This window comes from Quercus suber, unplaced genomic scaffold, assembly GCF_002906115.3.
Source record: "Quercus suber isolate HL8 unplaced genomic scaffold, Cork oak 2.0 scaffold_513, whole genome shotgun sequence".
In the NCBI taxonomy this organism is placed as follows: Eukaryota; Viridiplantae; Streptophyta; class Magnoliopsida; order Fagales; family Fagaceae; genus Quercus; species Quercus suber.
In genome coordinates, this window is record NW_027069962.1 from 3,824 (window position 1) to 31,370 (window position 27,547).

Genomic DNA, 27,547 nt, shown 5'->3' on the forward strand with positions numbered 1-27,547 from the left:
CTTCCTTCCCGGTCCCTTCTCCATTCAAGATCACGAAAGTGATCTTGGCGTTGAGACCCCATAGATTTTGCCTAGTGTGAACCTGAACCTACCATTGTTGAAAGTTGGATTCACTATAACACCAGTAGTTCTCACAGATTGCGCCAATTGTAAAAACCATATTTGAATTCCTAACCCAAGATACGAATGGACTTAGGACCAAAAACCTCAAAACAATGAATTTGTAGAAAATGAGTTAGAAAACTGAGTTTTAGTTAATCAAACAATAAGTTAGGTAGGCTTAATGACAAAAGAGTGAAAATAAACAAATTTAAACTGAAGAAAAATGTCCCCGACAAAGTCCGAGGAGACTGATTCTTATATAATGCTATTAAGTATGGTTACAAGTCTGGTTCTAGATTGCTACAGTGTTTCTTTCTTGATTTCCCGATCTCATTCCCTCCAGGGGTCTCTTACATTATATATCTCCCTCTTAATGATCTTGGCCCTCCATTTGTTGATCATCCCAACCATTACATTTGTGCTTGTCCCATCAAACACCCTCTCTAACTCTTTGTGAGTTGGGATAGCCAAGGCAGCACCGTTCAGCGGTCTTCTGCACATAAATGAGGCCAGAAAATTAGTTGCAGAACATTTAATGCGATGATAATAGCTTTTCCTTAGATATTTCTAAGCTTCCATCCCTCTTGTGCGTTCATAATACATGTCCCTGTCAGTAGAATATCCTGGAAGGCCACCTTGAATGATAGGACACGTATTTGATCTGTGCTTTGCTCATCCGAGAAGGTGAGCCTCCTTGGACTACCTTTCTCATTCTCTCCGTTTGCATCCCATTCATGAGACTCAGAACTTGACATTCTCATTATTGTTTATCGATTCTCGGACTAGTCAACCTCCTCGAATAAAGCCCAAGGCCCAATATACAATTTTTGGGCCCTTAACCCTACACATGTCTATATAAATATATTTTAGATAAGTATATATATATACACAAATATAATATTATATATAGTAAAATCAAATTTTTATGTTCACAATCTTGTTTATAAATACATTATTATGTTTGAACTTGACTTATTTAATAATCAAACCTAAACTTAAGAATTGAACTTGGTTTATTTTCTAAACAAACCAACATAAACAAACTTTTTGTCGAGCCGAGCTTGAGTTGTTCATAAACTGCGTGGTTCTGACAAAACAAACCATACACAAACACACATGCATTTTTGTGCAAAGGTATGAGTGTGTGATCAGTGTAAATGAGCATGTGAAATATACATTACTCTAAACACAAAGGAGTACTTGTTTTTTCATTTTTTTAGCCGGAGGCTTCCTTCCATAAGAAACATTGAAGAGGGCGTTTTGGATTTTAGTTGCTTTATTTGTGTATTTGGTACAAAACAATTGGCTAATAAAATAGATAGTAAAAGATAATTCTGAAATAATAAAGTAGATGAACAAGATTGCTTTAATAAGCACTACAAATTACACATCAGTTGTAACTTTAAGTTTTATTAAAACTGATTCTCAAAAAAAAAAAAAGTTTTATTAAAACTAAACATTATAATAGATTATGAAATAAAGAAACTCCTTTTAAACATCTTGAAATTTTTATGATGGAGTTTTAATCGAAATGGTGATTAATAATGAGTCATATGGTAAAATTATGTCGTTGAACTTGTGTGAGCAATGAGCATCCCAAATAATAACTTTTAAATGTCAACATGTTGCACGAATAGTCTTTTTAGGAGTAGCCAGGTGTAGGTCCGTCTTAAGTTCCTAGCCATAGGTTCAAGAATATTCCATTTACTCTAAAGCACTAGCATAAGGGGATGCCAAAAAAAAAAAAAAAAAACTCTATTTTACATCCTCAAACACTACTTTATCAATTTTACCACCTCATTTAACAACTTACCCAACATCTCAATTTCTATTTTTTCATACAACTCATTAAAATAATATAAACTATCCCATTAAATAATAATATAAATATAAAGTGAGTGAGACAAAGTGAGAGAGAGAGAGAGAGAGAGAGAGAGAGAGAGAGAGAAATTGAATAAAATATATTATTTTAGTTTACAAACTCATGAATAGTAAGTTCTTATATATTTAGAACTTATTATTCACAGGTTGTAAAAAAAATTAGGTATACATTCTCAGATAGAGCTCTTTTTTAGATGGTTGGTGGCTATTTTAGCAACTTGGAGGGTTTTACACCCCCTAATGCCAATGCTTTAATGTTGGGGTAGCTAAAATATATGCTATTTGGTCCAAAGTAGAGTAAGGTGTTAGACACCCAAGTACCCCACCTGATCATTTAGGACATCCTTCATCAATGTTCCTAGGCCATATTCAATCAGTGATCCCACTAAATTAGTTCCATAAGCTAAACATGCACAAGATTTAAAAGGGATTGTCTTAAAAAATTGTCTTGCTCTAAGTTACTCTAGAAAAGGAAACTCCATTCATATGCATACACTCACATCATGCAAAGTATCATTCAATTAAGCTGGAAGATCTTAGGGTTTATAGAGAGTTAAGATCAAATATTCTAGGACCATACCATTTGTCACAACTATCATATGTGACCAACTGTGAGTGATGGAGAAAAAGTTGTGAGTCAATTTGAAAGTAACAGACAACCAATTACAGTTTGTCATATAGGATAATTGTGGAAAATGATGTGACAAAGGTTGTGGTTCTGAATAACTCAATTAAGATTTCATTTATACGATCTCAAATGAAAGTACATATGCAAGTTTTCAATATGCATCCACATGGATAGAGTATGTGTATGCACCTTGGTGGTTGGTGCATATGCAAGTTTTTAGTATGCATACACATGGATAGAGCATCTGTATGCATCTTTTATGCATCTGTATGGACCTTTATGCATACATGTTACCAATTTAAAGGTGAATATAGTGTCTCATAATTTAAAATATCAAATGGCAGGCATCGGATACACTATTAAATACAAAAAATAAGCATGAAATAGACTTTTTTTTCAAGTGAAATAAAAAGAGGATCACATTTTGCTGATGATGGGTTTGGGTTGGGTCGCCAATGATGATATGGAATGCGAACCATCACCTTCCTCTGTTTTTAAATTATGAGGCTTCGATATACAAATCATTCTTCACCATTCACAACCGTAATTACAAATTTTCAAATGCAACCAAAAATCCCAAGACCCAACAGAGTGAAATTATTCACAAATAAATCAACTTACTATAACAACAAATAAATAAATAAAAATCAACTTACTATTCTTGATCAATTTTTTGTTAATCTATGAATTCTAGTGCAAATATTGTGAAGTCAAATGTGACGTCTTTCTTTCTCCAAGTCACAATTGCAATGACAACACAAAAAGCGCGAGTTGAGATCGCAATTTCTTTGAAAAATAAGTTAAATCCAAGATCTTGGCTTCTAAAATCATGAATTGAACTTATTTTTTTGAAGTACCACAACTTTCAGACTAGATTCACAAACACAGGTTTTTATTTATTTATTTATTTTCTAAAAACACAAATTTTAACCAAATGACTCTAATAATCCCCATAATTCAATCTCATCAACCCCTTGCCCACATTTGGGTTTTAAACAACTGAACTAATTTACATATGTTATCTGCTTCACCATCTGTTAAAATAGATAAAGTATTAAATAAACAAAATGTCTAAGAACATAAATTGTGTTTGGCCCACGGCCCAAGCTAGCTTTTTGATATCACACCAAACCCTTCTAAAAGGCGTTCAATAGTCTTCCTTGATGTAACCTTGTCAACCTCAAATACTTTCATGTCATCTCGAAGACCTGAACAAGCAGCATATGACAACGTTTTATTTGGAAATGCAAAGTGTCATTGGCAACTAGGCTAGCGAGACCTGTCTTTGTAAGCAGTCTCACCAATTTTTGGCATTGAGGAATTGGGTGTGCAAAATATTACAATGGATATTAATATTATTATGCTACAAAACCTAGCATGTCATTTAGGTAGATTGCCTTTTGGATTGTCACGTTAATCCCCAAAATCAAGGACTTCATATTGCTCTTTATTAAAAAGGGAAAAAGAAATACTAACAATTGATAGGGCAAGAAACACGCTCTAGTTGAGAATTTTCAGGCTTGCCCAAACCAGGATATAAACTTAAATCAGCTTGAACATGTTGTTCATTATAGTGCCATAGACTAGTACAAACCTAAAACTCCATCATTCCTTTACTTTGGCGATGATTACCCCACTGAGTCTTATTTGAGGATAATAATCCTATCTAATGCCAATGTGCCCCATGTCATTTCAGAATCATTATTTAGGAATTAGAGCTGAGAATTTAAAAAGCATAAATTAGTTTCAGTTTATAAGAAACAGTTTATCATGTCACGGTAATTTGGATACATAAGCTGTGTATAAACAGAATCTTAGATTATGTAAGTGGAAAGCTTATCATAGGGAGAAAGTGGATTTTCAGAATGCTATTAGTGGTATGAATACTGGCTTTTCATATTAAGGCCTTACAATAGGCGCTTTTGCCCTGCTGTGTTACAAGCCAAGCCTGTCCAGGGCCCTTGTGCTTGCACATGGTTGTTTGAGTTGAATCCTGTTTAGGCATTAATGACATTCGTGTACTTGGTCTTTAGAGGAGGAGCCATAGAGGTATTATAGTAGAAAAGTAGACTTTGTGGACAGCTTTATGGACACCTCTGGAAATAGTTCACTGCTCTGGGGTTGGTGAAACCAAGATCATGGTTAGAATCAAGAGATCACACTAAGTTGTGTGAAGCAGCTTCCTTAAGACAAAAGTAAAATTACAGTTGAAAAAGGAATTTTATGCTTGCTTGCACATAATGGCATTTCCTCCTCTTACGGTAGAATTTGGCTTACAATGGTCTGTACGTGGGGGTGCCTACTGCCTAGTCAATCTAAATTTGGCCAGTGATCTAGTATAGGCGTGTGTTTAAAACTTTCCCCCTTGCTTCTGCCTTCTTGATGCATTCCATCTGGCTTATGTCTTTATAATACTAATACATGCAGCCATTTTCCACATGAATTCAGTGTGCAATTATACTATTTTGTCACTTTAATACGCAGTTATTCTGAAGCAAGATTTACTTGATTACAAGTGAACGATTAACTTTATTCCATGAGATGTATAATTTCCCACATAAGTTACCTGGTTTATGGAGAACTTTGAGCGGAAGTTAGGAGGCATTTGAGTTGAAGAAGAAAATTAGGTCCTTCATAAGCTCCACAGATTCAGCAGAGACCAGGATCTCTCTCTAAATTACACCAGAGATTTACATGTGATGTTAGCATTTTCATGATCATTTAGTGGAAGCTACACAAACCATTAGACCGTTAAACTGTAAAAGTAGTTGTTGCAGGTATGCAGAATGAGGGACCCAAAATTAGACCATGGCCTGGATTATCACTGTATCAAAATAAAACTATGTTCACTAAAATTACATTTTTGGTGGCAGGAAAGTGGGCTCTAACTTGAATATATACTGCAATATATGTTTTTCAAAACTGCATCCTAAGCCTAAAATCTGAAGGAATTACTTAAGCCCATATTAAAAGTAAACCAAATTCTGGAAACCATAACAATAAGAGAGATAAACAAAGTAGAAAACAAGAATTTCTCCAACCTTGAAGTTCTTCTGAGAATCATAATATCCAGAGACAATCATGAGTAGCCGAAGTTTCTCCAACCCTATAATTTAGAGGATGAAAAGATCAGTCATAAATGTTATTTCTAAAACTAGATTCCAAATATTTATTCAGCCAGAAGTGGAGATGTATATAACATGATTGAAAAATAAATAAATAAAACCTTTAGCACACCTCAGTAAAATATGATGTGATTTATGGTCATGACTAAACTTCTACAATCAATTGAAGGCTTGCAGATCATGAATACGGACCATCCCTATGTCAGAGATTATTCACTGGTCAGGCAGATGTGCAGGGAGAAAGTAAAAAAGCAGAGAGCATGCTAGTATGAGCACATGAATGCTTTTTTTTTTTTTTTTTTTTTAAATGTTATTATAGAGCGATCTTTATGAATTCTATATAGAAAATTAATTTTTACATTATTTTCAAGGATCACATTAATTTTTCTTAGTTGAGAACGCTAGGTTGATGAGCAGCAAACACATGAAAATGTATATAGAATACAAATAAAACTATAGAGGAAACCCCACTAAGTGAATAAGAAAAGCTTAGTAAAGCACTTAAAAAAAATTTTTGAAACAGAAGAAAGCTTTTCTGCCAAGAGCTTTGTAGCTCAACTAGTAGGCACCTCCTAGTGTTTCCAATAGAGACATCCAAGGTTCAAATCCTCCCACTCCTAACTATTGAATTATAAAAACAAAAAACAAAAGAAAGGCTTTTCCAGTTAACAGTTACCATGCAGAAAAACTGAGACAAATATAAAAATGGTGATTTTTTTATTGGCAAGTTACACTCATACCCAGTGGGTCCTAAACCCATGATTTTGGCCTTCATCCCATTATTATGGGAGGAGGAAGTGCCATTTGAGCTCTAGTTCACTGGCATTAATAACAGTGATTTTATCACAGATTGATTGATTGCTTTTTTAATGATATGTCTACTGAACATGTAATCAACTACTCACTCTGGAAATTTTTGATTCCTTGAGATGAAGCATCTTCATGAGCAAGAAGTTGTGCAATTGAAATTCCAATAGAACTCATTCCAACATGTAAAGCCATCAATCTTGACCCAGCAGCATCTGGCTTTCCTGAAATAACCATTTCCATGTCAATCAAATGCAATTGAAGAGCAGAATACCCCATATATCTTGGATGGTAAGATTTCATGAAAATACATCATATATGTAACCAGTTATAATCAAGAGCCAAGGTGAAGTACATTACAAGTAAAAGTGAAGAAAAGTATTTGTATGACAAATCTGCATTTGTTTTAGAAGAGCTGAACATTTTTACATTGTGTCAAGATCTTGTAAATATTTTTGGGGTTGAATTGAACAAGCAAAAACACATAAACAATTGAGAATGTCAAGATACATGCATGAAGAAACACAAAAATCAGGCATGCAATTGACAACAAATTATACATATTAAAAGATGTGACCACATTTTGGAATTCCAAGCTAATGTGGACCAACTATATTACTTTTTATATGTTGATGATAGTAAGACATATCTTAAGATGTATAAATTTTTATCTTAACACCACCTCTAACATCTAGGCTCAAATGAAAAAAAGTTTAATTAAAATAGAGATAAACGGGCTCGGCAAGTACAGTCCAAAAACAAACAAACAATCAAACAAGACACCATGTTAAAGCATCCAACCTAGAAGTCTAAGCTATCAAGTGGAGTGGCTCGATAAATATATAAATCCTTAACCAAATTTAAAATGATAATTTACTTATCCCAAAAGATTGACATCTAATAGGAATGGGAGAATTTAATCATTTTGCACTGACTCTATAAGTTAGCATCTTGAGTGTGAAGGATCAACATTGGTAGTGTTGGTACAATGCATTTGTTTGAGTCTAGTTCTCCTTGAGGGTCCTCTAATCAATGGAGTATTCGTGCTTCCTAGAATAATATTGGTGCGGACATGAGGACAAGCCTCCAATTATACGCACGTATGGGCGGAAGAGCAAACAAAAGACGGCCCAACCTGTGGCCTTATGGATGGAGCCTCCTAGTAATTGGGCTTGAAGATTAAGCAAGCCCCAGCATTTAATAATTATGGTTTCTTTATGCATTTTGTTGTTTGCTATCTAAGCTCTTTTTTCTAATTATTGTAAGACAGTTTTGAGAATTATAATAAATGTATGTTTCTTTTACACTGGTGTCAACTCTAGTTTTGCTTGGTGTTGACTCCAAGCAACCCTTAGGTGCTGACTCCTATGCTTTATCCTTTATTTTGTTGTTGTTTAATTTTCCCATTGAAATTGTGTGGTTGTTCTACGTCAAATATCCACCATACTATTTAAAGGAACATAAACAGATTTTTAAATAAAGTTGAACACCATAATTGTTTTCTGCTCTATAACCCTTATGGTCGCTTAATCTTAGAATTAATATAGCTCCAATGGTCTAACACTAAATCCCAAATATTTTCTTGATACTCCTGATTTTAAAGCTTTATACTTTTATATTATTTACCTTATATAGGTAAAATTATGGTACGTACTTCATTTTAGACCTCATTTACTTATTCTAAAAGTAAAGGTTTTCTTGCTGGTGCTATCTAAATATTTACTTATAAGCTAATGGATTAAAAGATTGATATTATAGGCCATAATAAATCTCCATCACATTTAAACCAAACTGTTTTAGTGATAGAGCTCACATCGCTTCTAACTTTTCTTAAATTAGTTTGTAGTTTATCTTCTTAGTAACTGGTAAATAGGTTTGATACTTTGATGTCACCTTAAGGGTCACCTTTAAATATGTAAAACTCCATATTATATTAAATAAATTAAAAATAACCGAGTTGCATTTGGGAAGAAAAATAAAGGGTTAGCACAAGTCCAGACCTAATCTTCTCCACTTTTTGAAATCCTTGTGCAGAATGTCGACTATTTTGAGATCAGACACATCATGCATTTTGTATTTCACTGCAAATGATATGATACATTACATATCTTAGATAAGCCCTAGAAGATGAAGGGAAAAAAAAAAACAGAATAGTTTATACAAATCAGTAGAGCACAATAAACATACATATCTGGTAGAGACCATTGGATCCAAAGCGACCAGCACCATTGATCAATAGTGTGGCCATATACTTATCTTTCGAGTTACAGTGCGGATTAGTTAGGTTTCCTGTTTCTATGAAAATGCCAGCTAACTACAAGCAAAGAGGAAAACCAGAAAACTATCAAATCTAGGGCAATGGAAGACATAGTTAGCTCCAAGCTACCATTTCTCTAGTTAGCCAACTGGGTAAGTAGAAAATAAAAATAAAATCAAAGGATTTGATAAGGGAAAATACTGCTTAAAGTACACATATAAAATTAACTGAGAGAGTTAATTATGTGCATTAAAAAACTCTGGGTAGGGTTTTATAAGGTGCTGCATAAGAAAAAAGTCTGTCACAAGGAGAGTAAAGGGAAGACCAAACATGGGTACTTGCTACAGGAGTACCTAACTGAAATAATATATATCAAGCGTGTATATTTAGCAAGTATGGTATGAAGAATACTGAGAACAAAAGAATATTTTCAAACATCAAATCTAAATGACACCAAGTACCAAGAGTCTGCTGAATCCTTGCCCAGCCAAAATCTAAGGTGAAGCCAGAGCAAACCTCTCAGCAATAAGTGTACAGCATGAACAATCCTGTATATAAATAAATGGAATGGCACCAGATAGAGTCATAGTGAGAACAAGAGGGTTAGGTTTTAGGTGATAATAAAGTATAAAGATGTTACTATCTGCATTTATGTGTAAAACATCCTTGGTTCAATATTCCTGATTTATTATGTGTATGTATCAATACAAAAGTTTGTCTGCATGAATTTGTATGTCAAAGGAAGAAATCCTTTGGAAAGAGAAGAGCATCAAAAAGATTTCCAATACATAAAATCTACACACTCAAACTCGTTTACATTGTCCTTAAAATTTAAATTAGGAAATAAGTACAAAGAAAAAGAGTTGTAATTCTTCCCCTTGAACTACTTTGTGTGGCTCCACTGTTATCTACACCAATTTTCTATCCTATATAGAAGTAATATATTCTCACTTTCAGAATTGAACTCCCCATGATTCTCTTTTAATGAATTGCTAACAATGAGGATTGCAAAAGGCCGCTAGTTTTCCAAATGAAGCAAATGTTTCAAGACAAGATTGTAGTTCAATTCGAAATTGTAAATGCACCAAATGAAGCCTTAAGAGTTGAGGGTTCATCTGGAAATAGGCATGGCCTTCTATATATATATATATATACACAGAGTTAAGAAAGAGTTTAGGAATGTAGACAGCATATTGCTATGGTTCTAACACTTTCCCTAATTCCCTTTTTTTCAAGTGCTGTTGGATGGTTCAAAGTTGTTAAAAAAGTTTAAAATTTTTTAAATATATTTAACCATTCATCCTATTAACCTCAATTCACTAGGAAGGCTTTATGTTAGGCTACAACTTGCTAGTAATTCCACTAATTGGAACCCACCAAAAGTTTTGTATATATATATATGCTGCTTGTTAGGATTCATAGATGTGGTAGCTTCTTAAAGACGACAGGGTTATGATATGCTCAAAATAATGAGTTCACGATCTTTTACTTTTATTATATCTTTTAAACTTGTAGCAGATTTTTAAGTGAAACTTGTTTCATTGAAAAGTAGACATATCAGGCTTCAAAGCAGAAACAAATTTGACCCGATTTGTATTTGAAAAAAGTGAGATATGGCCTTTTGAAGTTGAAACAACTGTACTGTTTTCCCATTCAAAACTACAAAAGTTTTAAACCCAAACTGTTTGGTAGAAACCCTCCAGAGAGTTATTTAGACCACAAAAGTTCTAGGTTGGTGTGGACGAGTTTGTTCGTAGAGGAGATTTTAAGAAGAATCCCAGAGTTTTGGAGTCATTGCGGTGGGAGGCAAATGAGTTGTTAGCTAAGGTAACAAGTTGAGTTTAATCCATAAACGTTTAGTGAGTATAGACTAATTGTAGCTATTTCTTCTATAGTAGAAATTTCCTGTGGGGTTGGTTACTCCTAGAGTGATTTTTCTTTTAAAGATTTCTTCGAAATATTTCCACTTTGTTACCAAAACCCATGCATCAATTTTTCTGTTTTATTTGTCTTTTGATTCTGGTGGCTATTACTATGGCTGTGCTCTCTATTAAATTATTAACTCTTGAGTATAAGCAACAATGAGGCAGTTAATTGTTTAATAACTCAGAGTATAAGCAAAAATCAGTAAGTTATTTAGAACGGTGGAGTCTATGCAATATTTTTCAGTGCTTATCATCCGTTATACCCAAAAATGGATAAGGTTTTCAATTATGCTGAGGAGATAACCCATAGATCATGAGATTTGACTATATTTGGCTTATGAGAATGTGTAGAACAATTATAACAACAAAGGACCATACCTGAAAATCAGGGCCTCTCATTGGTGACATGAATAACTTCTAATTGCAAATAAATAATTAATGACCAAACACAGAGAGCGCATTCTAAATACACTATCATACCTCTCCTATAGTATTAGTCTCAACCCAAGGATATGCAGACTCACCCTGCAAAGGAAAGAGAGATTCAAAGAAGGCATGTACTCATTCTGAAGATGTTTGGAAGTATTAAGCTAAAGTAGAAAGTCAACCACACTGAAGCAACTAACTACACCTTTCTGCAACAGAAGATTTCAACTCCTGCCTCCTTTAATGCCTGTTTCAGGAATACACAAAAAATCCATGATATCTCATGGTTCAGAGTAAAAGTATAGCTAAAATTTTCTAATAAAACATTACCTCTTGTTTAATCAGAAGCTTGTGGCTATTTAGTAGAACTAGCTTAAGACTCCCAAATAGGTCATAATATGAAAGGTCAATCTGCTCAATATTTCAACGTTCAAGAATAACAAAAACTCAGACTAGATTTGAAAACAATAAGGTCAGGACCTTGATTTTTACTATATATATGTTTGATTTACCATGGAATAACAATATGTGATTTATCTTATTCAATAATAGTATTAAAAAAAAAAAATGGAAGCAGATAGATATAATACACACACACACACACACACACACACACACACACACACACACACACACACATTATTCTACAATTAAACATGTAGCATGAGTTACTCATGCAATACCATAATAAATAAGGATTCAATATAAACAACACACCTCATCTATAAAAATTAAGGATGATTGATCAATTAGACAAGATGCAATCAACCATTTGATTTCAGCACGACAACTTAGGCCTGCCCTCTTCATGTTGATGACAGGCACAGTGCACAACTGGTCACTTTGGTATGTTTCGTTCAAGTAGAAGGCGTAAATGATGGTTGAAGCAACTAATCCAACATCTGTATATAACCAGATTATGTTAAGTTGAACAAAATATTCTAAATGTATGACTAGAACAATCTATTCATAAGGACCTTTATCACATATATTCTTAATGTTTCTGTTTTCTTCCTTCTCATGATCTTTTCTTTCTAAAGTAATAGGATCCATATTGATTGTACTTGCCTGACTTCGATATATGGAATCAAGAACCTTAAATTCCCTTGTGGCAGAGAAATCTAAGTAAAGTATTATACTTGGTTACTAATCTCAGATACAAAAGAAATGCATAATATACTATAGTAGTGTATTTATGTAGTAAAATTGCATAATAAAATTTATAATTATTCTCCAATGAATTTACTTGGTTTTGTGTAAAGCTGAAGATTTATTTGTATATAAAATTAAAGACAATCATGGAATTCCATACAGAAGTTACAAAGGTTAGCTCAAAAATATTAGAACAAAATATGCAGCATGTAATCCTATTTTATTAATGTTATCAGAATATTCAGAGCACATATGGAATAAGCTGTTAAGTGGCAGTTTTTTGATAGGTAAATACAATTCATGCATTCATCTGGGATTTAACCTGTGAACTCAGCCTTTGCTTTAGGCAGGAAGAGATCACATTTGATCCAAAATTGGCAAGACGGTTAGTGGCAGTCTATTTGTCTGGCCAAATTATTTGGTCCAAAGAAATTTATCACACAAGTCAGTGGCAGTCAAATTGTCTGGCAGTCCCAAAGGTTTGAACTGTAATTGAAGTCTTGAGTATATCTCAGCCCTTCTTGATTGTGAACTTTAAGAAGTTATACAGTTTTGCAAAATTTGCAAAGGACAGAATATTGCTTTAGAAGTGAGGAGAAACAAAAATTATACTAGAGTAGAATTTAAAATTTCAACCAAATTTGTGTAATGCTAGGTAATAGGCATATCAACAAGATCTGATTATCCAAACCATATGATTGATTTAATTGCACTTATCTGTTGGCCAGATGCTACTTCAAGAAGGTAACCAAATATTGGGCTTGAACTTTATGAAATGTCCTAGCAAGCATCATTAAAATTCTGAAGTTGCAAAATGTATAACTTAACACATACACTATTGCATGATCACAAACCCTATGCTGAAGAATAGTCACACACACACTCAAAATTGAATCAAAAAGTAAAATTTCAGTTTCATAAAAACATAATTTTTTAAAATTGAAAATAAGGGGGTTAAGCATCATAAGATGCCATCACAAGGGGATATAATAGTTGACAAGAGGGCTTACTGGAGATATCTTGCCCTATCACAGCATGCAAGAATTTTCCCGAGACACTAGCTTCCTTTCTGTCTCTCAAATAATTATTTAGCCTATTAATGCTTTCACATGATTCAACAATTTCCATTTCTGGTGAGATCCCATTATAAAATGTTGCTGCAGACTGAGGAAGTGGAATATTTGATAGGTTTTATTTCCTTTTTTCCATGCTGTATGATTTTTCAAATGCCGGACTTGCCAGATCATGTGAAGTATTGTATTTTTCATTTTCTTCAAAGGTTGTAAGACTAGGGCCATACACTGCATCATTTTGAGAACTCAGGTCTAAAATTAAGTCTGATTTACTACTTGGGAATGCAAATGATTTTGACAGGACAATCTTGGACCATCTCCCAGATGAAGGCTGCTCATCAAAAGGTTTGAAAATAACATCTGAGATCGAATCTTCCAGGGTAATTCCATGACTTCTTCAGATATTTTTGAAACAATTTTCGTGTTTCTCATGTCACCAATATCAGATGTGGATCGAGAAATGTTCTGGCTATAAAAAATTCCTTGAAAGTCAAAATCAAAAGGTTCAAGAATATTATTATGTGAGGCTGAATCTTCTAATGGTGAGGGTGAGCCCATGACCTTTCCAGACATATTTGAATGGAGTTTTCCGTCACCAATAACTGAGGTGGACTGAGAAAGGTTCTGGCTGCCAATTCTTCCATGAAGTGGAAAGTCAAAGATAGGAGCCAGATCTTTGCCTTTTAACAGACCATTAAGTACTGGCTCTCTCGGGTACGGCTGTATGGTTTCTGAAAATCAAAAGAAAACTAGAGTAACTGAAGTGGAAAATAAATAAAATAACATAAAATAAGTCACTAGTACTATCACTTATGATTCTATTAAATGTGATGAGAAACATGCAGCCAACAAATTAACCAATAATCAGAATATTATTTTTCTTGTTAAAGTGATTGCTAATATTTGCAATTAAGATAGGAGGTGACAAAAATTTGAGGCTTAACTAGGTCCAAAGAGGAAATGGCATGAAGCTATCACAGCCTTCCCCCTGTATCCCAAAAGAGGAGAAACAAGAAGTTAAAGTCGTAAATAGGGAAAAGCAAGGTATCAACCATTCCAACTGACATCATCATTCTTCCAAACTTTACACTTAATTAATGCACTGCTATTACTTACTTCCAAACTTTAACGCAAATGCAATGAAAGTAGGGACAAGGAGGATGGAGATGGGACTGACAATATGGGCACCAACCCAAGAAGGAAAGGATTAAAGTAAACATATGAATCATGCAAAATGAGGATGACAGAAATCAAAGGAATATTTGCATTCCAAAGTACCAAAGGAGAGAAGAAGCACATATAATGTAAGTCATGGAGCATTTGAACACCAATATTCTTAAAAATTTTAATCAGGGGATGCTGGCAACCACCTATTAAAAATGGAAAAGCTATTAGGCTTTGGATTTGTTGGCATTGGGTCATGTGCTTGGGCTTAATAGGTGGGCAGCCAGTATCAGAAAAACCATAGCTCTAGCGTTTAGTGCAAGAGGCCATTTAAGTACATTTTTCTACAAAGAAAAAGTGCTGAGATAGTGTGGCCTACCTCATAACCAACCACCCAAAATGAGGAAACCCTATGGCAGTTTGGAGGGAGGGGGAGTATAGGTGAGTGGAGAGTTGGCCGGAAATTAGGCTAGTCTCCTCTCTCTCCATGGTACTCTCCCTCCGTTCTAGGGATTTGGTCTATGACCATAGTAAGCGCTCATATTCCGTGTTTCCTACGCACTGACAATTCTTTCAAAGTCCGTAAGGGTCATGCTCATTGTTGGAACTAGTGTAAAGACTCTGTGGTTTGACATCCTTCTGTTGAAGGTGAGTGGATCTAAAGGCTTTTATCAAAACCTAGACGTAAGTGTTCATATCTAACCATTGTTACTTATAGTAATTATTATTCTTGTGTCACAGACAAATAAAACACTTTTTTTCTTACAATAACAACAGAAATGTTGGATTGCATTGTTTGTTTCTATTCTTCATGAATACAATTAAGAGGAATAGGGGGATTGGCAATTGAATAATAAGGAAAGTGAAGATATTATGGTTCTTTTCCCTCCTTTTGATTGTTAAATACACACTCCTGGTGGGTTTTGAACACGTGACCTTACCCTCCACCTAGTTCTTACAAAGTAAGGAGGTGAAATTTGAGCATTGCAAAAGAACTTCCCTTACTTGGCAGCAGAACAAGTACTTTCTATTTTGTTTCAAGGGAAAAAGAGAGGGGGGGGGGGGGGGGGGAAATTGAAAATTATACTCCTAAAGTTTGGAGGTATTTGGATTTTGCACCTTAAAGTTTCAGAATTTGAATTTTATATCCTGATGTTTAAGAATTTGGATTTTATCCCCTAAAGTTTTGGGGTATTTGGATTTTACATTCCCAAATTCTAAAACTTCATGGTGTAAAATCCAAATATCCCCAAAACTTTGAAGAATAAAATTTAAACACTTCTTAAATTTATGAGGTAAAACCCAATTTTTGAAACGTTAGGATGTAAAATCTAAACACCCTCAAACTTTAGGAGTGTAATTTGTAATTTACCATTTAATTATTTATAAGGAAAGTAGAAAGAATATGTGGCAAATTGTGATGAGCAGGGTGTAAAGTGACACCCAAAAAGTGGAACATATGATCTATATTCTTCCTCCCCAACTATGAACTAAAAAACCAAAATAAAAGACACACATAATGGTGTGGGGAAAAAAAAGGAAAAATGATCCCACGACCAAAATAATAATAATAATAAATTTTTTTTTATGAGAATAATAATAATTTATTTTGGAAGAAAAAAACAAACAAAATTTAATTAAAAACCATTCCATAACACAAAGATTCGACAGTCTTAGACTAAGCACGTAAGATGATGAACAAGGAAGAAAACTCAGCGGGCATGGCGAAGCGTCACATGTGATATGTTCAAGTTGTCAAGTGCTAAAAAAAAAAAAAAAAAAAACGAGAGTACGGTGACAATTTTCAAGAATGTCGGAGTTCCAATGATTCCCATGCTGTCGTCTTTTCCAACTGTTGTTTCTCTTCGACTGTGCCGTCCCAATATGCTCTCAAAACTAACAACGCCACACTTTCTCTCTATTTCCTCTTCTTCTTCATCATTCTCTTCTTCACTTCAACATGAGGTCTCTCAACCCAGCTGCACCAGGCCACCAAGAACAGGTCACAACCCATTCATATTCTTTCTAACACTTTTTTTTTTTTTTTTTTTCCATTGCTATGTTATCAATATTTCTTTTTCCAACTTCTATGATTTTATGCTTTGTTTATCTTTTCCCAAGTAATATTCATCATGGCTCATATTTGGAACCCAATATTCTTGATTTTGAAACCAAACTTTGCTTTGTTTTCGTTGTAGCTCTTAAAAGCAGGACGAGTACTTCAAAAAAGTGCTCAACTCTATAGAGAACTTTTTTTTTTTTTTTTTTGTAGAGAAATTACATAATAAATAAAAGCTCACATCTTACATACCATGTTTCAAATCAGATCTTGTTTTTCTTTTTTAAATAATTTATCAATTAAAGTCCAAAATTTAAGAAATTGTTTCAATTTGAAACCTCTAATGGTCTGTCCATCTCTGTTATTCATTTCTGTTATTGAGGATGATAAGGGAATAGAGAAAAGCGGGACATCATTGATTAAACTCTACGTTTGATCTAAGGCTTGTTCATTAATCAATTTGATGTTAAATAGTGGAGATTTTTTTTTTTTTTTTTCTNGGTGGCCTGGTGCAGCTGGGTTGAGAGACCTCATGTTGAAGTGAAGAAGAGAATGATGAAGAAGAAGAGGAAATAGAGAGAAAGTGTGGCGTTGTTAGTTTTGAGAGCATATTGGGACGGCACAGTCGAAGAGAAACAACAGTTGGAAAAGACGACAGCATGGGAATCATTGGGAACTCCGACATTCTTGAAAATTGTCACCGTACTCTCTTTTTTTTTTTTTTTTTTTTAGCACTTGACAACTTGAACATATCACATGTGACGCTTCGCCATGCCCGCTGAGTTTTCTTCCTTGTTCATCATCTTACGTGCTTAGTCTAAGACTGTCGAATCTTTGTGTTATGGAATGGTTTTTAATTAAATTTTGTTTGTTTTTTTTCTTCCAAAATAAATTATTATTATTCTCATAAAAAAAAATTTATTATTATTATTATTTTGGTCGTGGGATCATTTTTCCTTTTTTTTCCCCCACACCATTATGTGTGTCTTTTATTTTGGTTTTTTAGTTCATAGTTGGGGAGGAAGAATATAGATCATATGTTCCACTTTTTGGGTGTCACTTTACACCCTGCTCATCACAATTTGCCACATATTCTTTCTACTTTCCTTATAAATAATTAAATGGTAAATTACAAATTACACTCCTAAAGTTTGAGGGTGTTTAGATTTTACATCCTAACGTTTCAAAAATTGGGTTTTACCTCATAAATTTAAGAAGTGTTTAAATTTTATTCTTCAAAGTTTTGGGGATATTTGGATTTTACACCATGAAGTTTTAGAATTTGGGAATGTAAAATCCAAATACCCCAAAACTTTAGGGGATAAAATCCAAATTCTTAAACATCAGGATATAAAATTCAAATTCTGAAACTTTAAGGTGCAAAATCCAAATACCTCCAAACTTTAGGAGTATAATTTTCAATTTACTCATAATTAAATGTCCAAAGTTCAAAAAAAAAAAAAAAAAAAAAATTGAGACACATGCTATACCATGAGTTGGACCATAAAGCAAAACTCAAAAAATGAGATAAATGATTTATATTTGAGGAAGAGGTATTTGAACCTAAATGTCTCCTATAGAATACCAAAAAAAAAAAAAAATGTTATTTGAGTTACAAAGCTCTTAGAACTATTATATTTACTATTTATAATGTGTTACAAAAAAAAAAAGTCATGCCATCAACTAATTCTAGTGTCAAATTTATAAAACCCCATATCCACAATCCATCACAATATGTGTCAATTATAAGGAGGGAAAATTTAACGAGTGTCTACAATCCATCACAATATGAGTCAATTATAAGGAGGGAAAAGTTAATGAGTGCCCTAAGGGCAATTGTTTAAGAACTATTTTTAGAAATATTTTTATAGGAAAATGATAAAACAATTAATTTTTCTGGCAACTTTTTATATTTTTCATAAAAGTGGTGTTAAAGTTTTCCTAATATAGTTTATTAACAATTGCTCTAAGGACATCTATTAATATGACCCTTACAAGAAATCCAGTTGTAGATGCTTAGTTTCTACCCTTTTTTAAGGTTGAATCTTAATGCTTCAAAAGAGAGAGATTAGTAAACCATTGACAAAGAGTGAGTTGATTTAATGAACAAGAAAAAAAAGAAAAGAAAAAAGAGAGATAGAGAACACCAAAAATAATATTAATAGAAGTAATAAAAAGATATATCAATTTAGGAAGTAATAGAAAATATGTCTTTGTATAGAATATAATAACAAAGGAAAAAAACTCATGGTTAACACTAACTATTTTGTTGTGGATCTATGATTTACTCCAAATTTTGAGACGAAGGCTTGATTTGTAGTTGTTATATTTAGGGAAAAATGCTTTAACACCTCTTGAACTTTTATTTTAGTCAATATAGACAATTTAGTACCTGAAGTTTATAGGTGTGCCAAATGGCTACTTTTGTGAGACAACAAATTGTGCCTTTGGTTCAATCCTCTCTCTGTTAGTTCTTTTGCCAAACTAAATCGGTTGCAATAATTGGCTTTGGTAATTTTTTGTTTTGTCCAGCTGATTAAAACATTAGTTTATGGGGTAATTACACTAAACTCACCTGTGATTTGTTCCGAAATCACTTTGCATACCTGTGGTTTAAAAAGTGTCACTTTGCCCATCTGAGATATGTTCCGTTTGTTTTCCGTAACTCACCTCTGTTAAAATTAAGGGTAAATAGATATTTTTGCTCAAATTTTATGTCTCTTTCCTCCCAAAACAAAAAATAGCACAAAAATGTAAGAGAAAGAAAATCAAAAAGTGGTATTTGTCTCTCTCTCCATTCACACAAATCTTGAACATGAAGAACATACCAAAAAAAAAACCCACATCAACCTCACAAGATCACTGAGGTATATTCCGTTTGTTTTCCGTAACCCACCTCTATTAAAATTAAGGGTAAATAGATATTTTTGCTCAAATTTTATGTCTCTTTCCTCCCAAAACAAAAAATAGCACAAAAATGTAAGAGAAAGAAGATCAAAAAGTGGTATTTGTCTCTCTCTCCATTCACACAAATCTTGAATATGAAGAACATACCAAAAAAAAAAAAAAACCCACATCAACCTACACAAGATCACTAACTTAATGACTCAGATTGTCCAGTTTCTAAGCAAGAATAATGTATCTTTCACAGTTCACATTTACCCTTTCCTAAGTCTTTATGGTAATAGAGTGTTTATGTCGCTGGAGAGAATCTTAATGTTTCTCAGGTATTAGAGTGTTTTTCTTTCTTAATGGTACTGAGAATTCTTTCCTAAGTCTCCCTGCGTCCAAGAATTGCAAGAACCTCCCTAAGAATGACCTGTACGCTGGTATCACCACCGCCGATATCAAAACCCGAAGCTCCGACTAAAGCTGCTCTTTACTCACCACCCACGAGCTCTGCGTCCTATGTATCTCATCGAACATCTGGTTGAAACTCTTGAACCTCTCTTTGAGAACCAGCTTCGCCACTTTCCCATGGACAGGGTTCAAACCCTTGTGGTTTAGACAACCCAGTAGCTTATTCCATGTCTCTCTCTGGTAATTCTTATGGTACTGCTTTAGATCCGACGATCGCTTTTGACACCACGTGTCACCCATCACAGAGTAGATCTCTGTTCACCCTTTGATCTTCTGCAAGTCTCCTCCCCACCATTGTTGAGTCCCTCACACCAGGGGAAGAACTATTTCTATATCTTGCTGTCTCTTCGGCCGCAGTCAGCGCCGCCTTGATCAGAGAAGAGGGAAAATACAGAAGCCCGTGTACTACACTAGCCGGGCGTTACACGGGGCTGAAGAAAAATATCCACCCATGGAGAAACTTGCTTTCGCGCTAGTTACAGCGGCACGAAAACTGAAGCCGTACTTTCAAGCTCACACGATTATTGTCTTAACCGACAGGCCGTTACGACGAGCAATGGGTAGCCCGGATGCTGCCGGGCGCTTAACACTCTGGGCAATAGAACTGAGCGAGTTCGACATCCAATATCGACCGCGCACTGCTATCAAGGGACAAGCTGTGGCAGACTTCATAGCAGAATTCGCAAACTGCGAGGATGAGGGGGCAGAGGAATCCCCGCAGTGGAGCATACATGTGGATGGATCCTCCAACAGACAGGCCGGCGGAGCCGGCATCGTACTACAGTCACCCGAAGGAGACACGGTAGAGTGTATGGTCCGCCTCGCATTCCCCACTACCAACAACGAGGCGGAATACGAAGCTCTGATTGCAGGGCTCGACCTCGCGAAAGCAGCAGGAGCCGAGAAAGTGAAGGTTTACTGCGACTCCCAAGTCATAGTCAACCAGATAAGCGGGGAGTATGAATGCAAAGGCGAAAGAATGAAGAAGTATCTGGAACAAGCAAGAAGAAGAATGAACGAGCTGAAGGTCAAAATTATGCAGATCCCCCGGGGCGAAAACGAGCAAGCCGACCGCTTGGCCAAAGCCGCCTCCGCCGAGCACATGGTCACCATTAGTAGTACACTCGCCTTCACGCAGCTCTCTCCACTCATCAGTGCGGTCGACATACAGGAGCTCGATCCCCAGCATGATTGGACCACGCCGTTAATCTCCTTTCTAAAAAACGGCACTCTCCCAAATGATAAGGGGGCAGCAAGGAAACTGAAGGTTCAAGCGACGAGGTTCGTCCTGATCAGAGATGTTCTATACAAAAGAGGTTTCTCCCGCCCTTACCTACGATGCTTAGGTTCTGACGAAGCGGATTACGTCATGAGAGAAGTACACGAAGGAATTTGTGGAAACCACTCAGGTTCAAGGTCGCTAGTACACAAGTTAGTACGAGCTGGGTACTTTTGGCCGACAATGCTAAAGGATGCCGAGGCTTATGTGAAGGCTTGCGACAAATGCCAAAGGTTTAGCAACATCATCAGGCAGCCACCCGAGGAATTAACCCCAGTGACGGCACCATGGCCGTTCGCTCAGTGGGGGTTGGACATCATGGGACCATTCCCCACGGCAATACGACAACTGAAGTTCCTAGTTGTCGGTATTGACTACTTCACCAAGTGGGTGGAAGCTGAAGCATTGGCCACCATCACAGAAAAAAACATACGGAGCTTCGTCTGGCGATGCATCATATGCAGGTTTGGCATTCCAAGAATCTTAGTCTCGGACAACGGGAAGCAGTTCACAACGACTCCTTCAGGGACTTCTGCTCGCAGTTAGGGATACGGAACCACTACTCCTCTCCCGCCCACCCCCAAGCCAACGGGCAGGTCGAAGTTACAAACCGGTCCTTGCTAAAAATTCTCAAGACCCGGCTTGAGGGGCAAAGGCATATGGGCGGAAGAGTTGCCGAGCATACTATGGGCCTACAGGACAACAGCAAGAACACCAACAGGAGAGACACCATTCCGACTAACGTACGGAAACGAAGCAGTCATCCCAGCTGAAGTCGGCCTTACAAGCTACAGGGTGCACAACCACGACGAAAAAAGAAATGATGAGGCCATACGTCTGCAACTCGACCTGGTGGACGAAGTTAGGATGGCAGCAGAGCAAAGGCTTGCACGATACCAGGACCGCATGGCCAAACATTACAACTCCGGGTCAAACACAAGATTTCCAGGTAGGGGACCTCGTTCTAAGAAAGGTAATGGGCGCAGCAAGGGACCCCACTCAAGGGAAGCTCGGCCCTAATTGGGAAGGACCTTACCGAGTCACGGCACGGCAAAGGAAGGGAACCTACCATCTAGAGACACTGGACGGACGGAAGCTACCACATCCATGGAATGCTGAACACCTACGGAAATACTACCAGTAGGGGCGACGTTCACATAAAGCAAAAGTTGCTCTATGGGATGACGCCAAGACCTACGGACTACCTTTTCAAATATTTGCTACAATAAGCCCAAAGGGCAGTTTTTCTTTTCCTACCTAAGTATTTGCTACAATAAGCCCAAAATGGGTAGACGTTGTTTTCGAATTAATTTTTATATAGATGCATGGCAATAAGAGGAATTTACTTAGAACTACTGATGTTTCTACTTACAAATAAGAGGATATTAAAAACTGACAAATTGACCATCCACAAAGTGGGCGAGATCCAAAAGCTGACGGCCTAAAAAAGTGACCAAGTTAGTCATTCCAGCTCTCAAGCTGACGGCCAAATCGATCACCTCAGCTCTCAAGCTGACGGTTTAAAAGATAGGCCAAACCCCATCTCAGCTCTCAAGCTGACGGCCTAAAAAAGTGACCAAGTTAGTCATTCCAGCTCTCAAGCTGACGGCCAAATCGATCACCTCAGCTCTCAAGCTGACGGTTTAAAAGATAGGCCAAACCCCATCTCAGCTCTCAAGCTGACGGTCTAAAAAAGGTGACCAGGTTAGTCATTTCAGCTCTCAAAATGACTGACCAGTCCCCAACCATCTCAGCTCTCAAGCTGACGATTTAAAAGAGACTAACCAAGTCAGTCATTTCAGCTCTCAAGCTGACAGTCTAAAAAACTAAAAATTGTCAAGACCACAATCATTTTAAACTAACGGTCTAAAGATGGCCAAAGTCCAAAAATGGACGAGGCCAACTGACGGTCCAAAATGGGCGAGCAAAACAGGAGACGGTCTAAAGATGGCCGAGTCCAAAAAGGGCCAAATCAAAAAGTTGACGGTCCAAAAATGGACGAGCAAAACAGCCGACGGTCTAAAGATGACCAAGTTCGACAAAGCTAAAAAGCTGACGGTCCAAAAATGGGCGAGAGATTGACAGTCTAAATGACCAAAAATAAATTAAAACTAAGCCGACGGTATAAAAATGACCGGATCCGCGGTAGGGACAAGGCAACCAAGATTAACGGACTAGAGACTGACGGAATACACAGGCCAATAAATAAGGCTGACGGTCTAAAGAAGGTCGAAACCGTCAGTACACAAACTGACGACCATAAGGCAGATAACCTCGTCACGAGATGATGGGATTTTGCCAAAACTTTCTACAATCATTAAAACAAAATGATCAAAAACTGACGGGTTCATCAAAGTTAACCAATGGTTTAATAAAACTAACGGTACAACTAAAGTGAGAAGGCCCACAATCTTGGTTTCAGAACATACAAGAAAACCAAGCAAAATAAGCCACGCAAACTGACGGCGTCATAAACAAATCCAAGCTTAAAAAAGAAGGCGTTTAAATAAAAAGGGGACTGTTAAAATATTACACAACGGTACCCAAAGGGGCACTTAAATAAGATTGTCCTCTACATAGAAAAAAATAATAATAATAAATGAAACAAAATAAGAATGATAAAAACGTCACTTCAAGAAATTTTCTATTTCGCGGCAGGCTCCTCTTCGTCAAGCAGTACCATAGGGGGAGTGGCTGCAGCCGTCGGAAGGTTCGCAGCGGGTTGGGCCAATACAACCCCACTCTCTTCAGGAGGGGGGAATCAACAGGGTCGTCAACACCAGGGGTGACGGCATCTGTCGCAGGCGTCATGGGCCGAGCGTCATCTATGTTGATGCCAGAAAGGTCCAAATCAGGAAAAGCTGACGCCACCTGTTTAAGACAGTCGTCGAATCCCGTGCCGTAGTAACTGCCACAGGAATCGATAAAGGCATCTGACGCCTTGAATTTCTCAACAGCGTCAGCCCCTACCGTCTCCAACTGGTCGAAAAGAGCCGTCAGCTTTCCTTTTATTTCAAGCCGCTGACGCTTCGCCTCTTCCAACTCCGTCTTCACGTCTTTCAGCTCAACGTTAAGTAGGCGCACCGCCTCTTTATACTGAGCCTGTTGGTTACGCATATTGGCGTTGTGCTTGTTAACGCGAGTGACGACCTCCTCTTGGCCACGCACCGATTCTGCAGCGCCTTCACACGAACCAAAGCCTAAAAAATGATATAACCGTCAGTTAGTAAAGAGAAAAAGTTGGACACGACAGTCAAAGAAAAAGAAGTAAAACTGACGGCTTACCCGAGAAAGGTCGAACAAGGCCGACGACCCCAGTTCTTCCGTCCCTAGCTGATCGCAAGGATCCATGTCCGTTGGTTTTATGAGGGCTTGGATGGCCTCGACGGCAAAGTCCTTGTGCATCAGCAGGCTCTGAGGTCCCTGAGGACGGGACCAGAAGAGGTCATGACGCCCTTCCCAGCTCCATGACCCGACGTAGGGGGCGACTTCACGGGAGTGACGGCTGGTCTCTTCGGCGGGCGAATGACCACACTGTCAGTCTTCCTCTTCTGGGAGCCCTTGGCGACGGTCCTAGGGGCAGACGTAGACGTCGCCTCACCCTTAGCTTTCTTCTCCTCCCGCTGACGGGCAGCAGCGGCCTTAATTCGCTCCTTAGCAACATCCATTTCTGCAAACAGGCAAACAAAAGCAAACGTAAGGGAAAGCCGACGACTAGAAGTTTAAAAGCTGACGGATGGGTAAAGACTCACAGTGACGAGCAAAATCTTCCAACCTACGAGCTTCAGGCGTTGGTTCGGGACCCCCACAGTATGTGTAAAGAGTATCGAGGGTAATCAAGTCCCGGCACGATCGCTCTCCTATGGGTATCTCCAAAAGCCGACGGATGAAGTCTTCTTGCTCGTCAGTTATTGATGGACGAGCGAAAGCTGAAAAAAAAAAACTTGGCTGCGTTAGTATCTTTTCAAAGTTAAAAAATGTATATGGCAAACTGACGAGGATAAAAGGTGACGACTAAGACCTGACTCCTTAGCAAACCCCAAGTGTTGTCAAAACAACCATGAGGAATTGTTTTCCATTCATCCTGACGGCACACCCAATCCGTCCCCTCTACGAAAAAGAACCTACTCTTCCAGGCTCTATTGGAATCTGGCATTTCAGACACCAGCCTTAGATCCTTCTCCCTGACGGCGAAGTGATACATCCCTCTTTATGAAGAAAGGTGCCGAGGTCTATAACAATAGAAGAATTCATTTAAAGTAAGCTGACGATGACCTCCGCTTAAGCGACCCCACAACACCTCGGCACTTATAAAAATCCTCCAGGAGTTTGGGGCAATTTGACTAATTGAGATGCCAAGGTAATCAGCTAGCTGACGGTGCAAAGCCGTCAGGGGCAATCTCAACCCGGCAGCAAACATGGCGTCATACATGCCAACGTCTGCAGTTCTTCCCGTGTAACACTTCTCACCCTCCATAGGCAGACGGATGGGAATATGGTCTGGGATTTGAAAACGGGTACGTAGTTTATTAAAAATTTTGAGCGTCATCTTTGGGAGAATTTATTCACAGCCCAGTCCTTGGGAAGGATGAAGGGACGGCTACCTTCAGGACCTACAGAATCCCCTTCACTAGACTCCTCGACGCCTTCATCCCCGTCACTATTCTCCCCTAATTCAACTTCACTCCCCTCGCCTACTTCTTCCTCCTGGCCGCCGTTTCCTTGACTTTCCATTTCTTCGACAGCAACATGTGCTGACGTCTCCCTCTCTGACGACCAGGAGGAACTCTCAGACTCACTACTTGAGCCTGAACCAAACACCTCGTCGTAGCCCGCTCCTTCGCGGACCGACGACTGATCACTCGACATCTACCTACAAGTGACGGGTGTAAACTAAGCACCTAGGATGACGACCTCACTTTGAAAAAGAAGAAGAAATTGAAAGCATGCGAGAAAGGGAAACTTACAAAGTTCTGGAGTGACGGTTGAAAAAGCAACGGCGGGAACTTTGGAAGAGCTGACGGAATATGGGCGACGGATGTGCTCTCCAGAAATCAGGTGAATGAAATAGTGAAAATGAGGAGAGGGGACCACATATATATATAAGCTAAACGCACGGAAGACGAAGCGACGCCCGCGTTCAGACACGGAGCCAATCCAAGCACGCCACCTGTCCTTGCATTTAATGTTAAAAGGGTCAGCAGTAATGATTCTTCTCTTGATCAAAGTGGCAGGCAGTGACGAATGCAAACTCCATAACCCGTCAGGAACAGCCGACGGAGATATGGAGTAGGGGGCAACTGATGTGGAAGAATTACACGCAGGTACCATGAGCCCAACCCGTCAGCTTTTGCTCTGGCTGACGGGTCCTCTATGACATGCTAGGCGCGAAGGAATGCATGCTAACTAGGTTAAAACAAAACCGACGGGCTGAAGTCCCCTAGACTGCTGAACAAAGCATAAAGGCTGACGGTAACTTAGCTGAAGGAAGTACAGGCTGACGGCTGAAAGGCTGACGGTTCCATAAAGAACATAACTTGGTCATCACGCATGGGTCTTAGGGAAATTACTTGTATTCCACGCCCAGTATCAGAGTCCTATAAGGAAAGGATTCCGCAATCTACGCGCATAAGGATTCCTATAAGGAAAAGACTTCTACTCCAAGGAAGAAAATGACCTTTACCTCTAGGTGCAAAGAGAACCGTTGTGAATACCAAACTTTACTCTTGAATATCATCATAAAGATAACCATATCAATATATTGTTGAATGATAGTCAAATTTTGTTGCACCCACGTAACTCAAGGAAGGATAGTGATGATGCCGTAAATCTCACCAGTGAGTTGCACGACGCTTGTACGCTCAAAACAACACCTACACAACAAAAAGGAAAGGACCTCGCAGAGAGCACCGGTGTGGTGCCGGCCAAATACCCTCCGAAGGTCAAGTTAGAACTTCTTTTTCAACTCTAGAGTGCTAGAGAGGGGTTAATTATACGTACCTCGGCTTATGAGGGTCCGCAATCTACGCGCATAAGGATTCCTATAAGGAAAAGACTTCTACTCCAAGGAAGAAAGGTCCACCCTCTACTACTATAAAAGCCCAATACCCTCATAAGCCGAGGTACGTATAATTAACCCCTCTCTAGCACTCTAGAGTTGAAAAAGAAGTTCTAACTTGACCTTCGGAGGGTATTTGGCCGGCACCACACCGGTGCTCTCTGCGAGGTCCTTTCCTTTTTGTTGTGTAGGTGTTGTTTTGAGCGTACAAGCGTCGTGCAACTCACTGGTGAGATTTACGGCATCATCAC

The 27,547-nt window shown here is 37.6% G+C and overlaps 1 protein-coding gene and 1 pseudogene across 1 annotated transcript; one reads left to right on the plus strand and one right to left on the minus strand.

The window, feature by feature from the left end:
• Positions 1-3,411: 3,411 nt before the first annotated feature.
• On the minus strand, positions 3,412-15,560 carry LOC112021107 (uncharacterized; annotated as a pseudogene).
• Positions 15,561-20,410: 4,850 nt separating this feature from the next.
• Positions 20,411-21,784, plus strand: LOC136063333 (uncharacterized). Its single transcript, XM_065763545.1, has one exon. The coding sequence runs from the start codon at positions 20,411-20,413 to the stop codon at positions 21,782-21,784; it is 1,374 nt and encodes a 457-aa protein (XP_065619617.1).
• Positions 21,785-27,547: the final 5,763 nt, after the last annotated feature.

Excerpts from the sequence above, each read along its gene's own strand:
- LOC136063333 (XM_065763545.1), top strand. The coding sequence starts at position 20,411 with ATGGAGAAACTTGCTTTCGCGCTAGTTACAGCGGCACGAAAACTGAAG.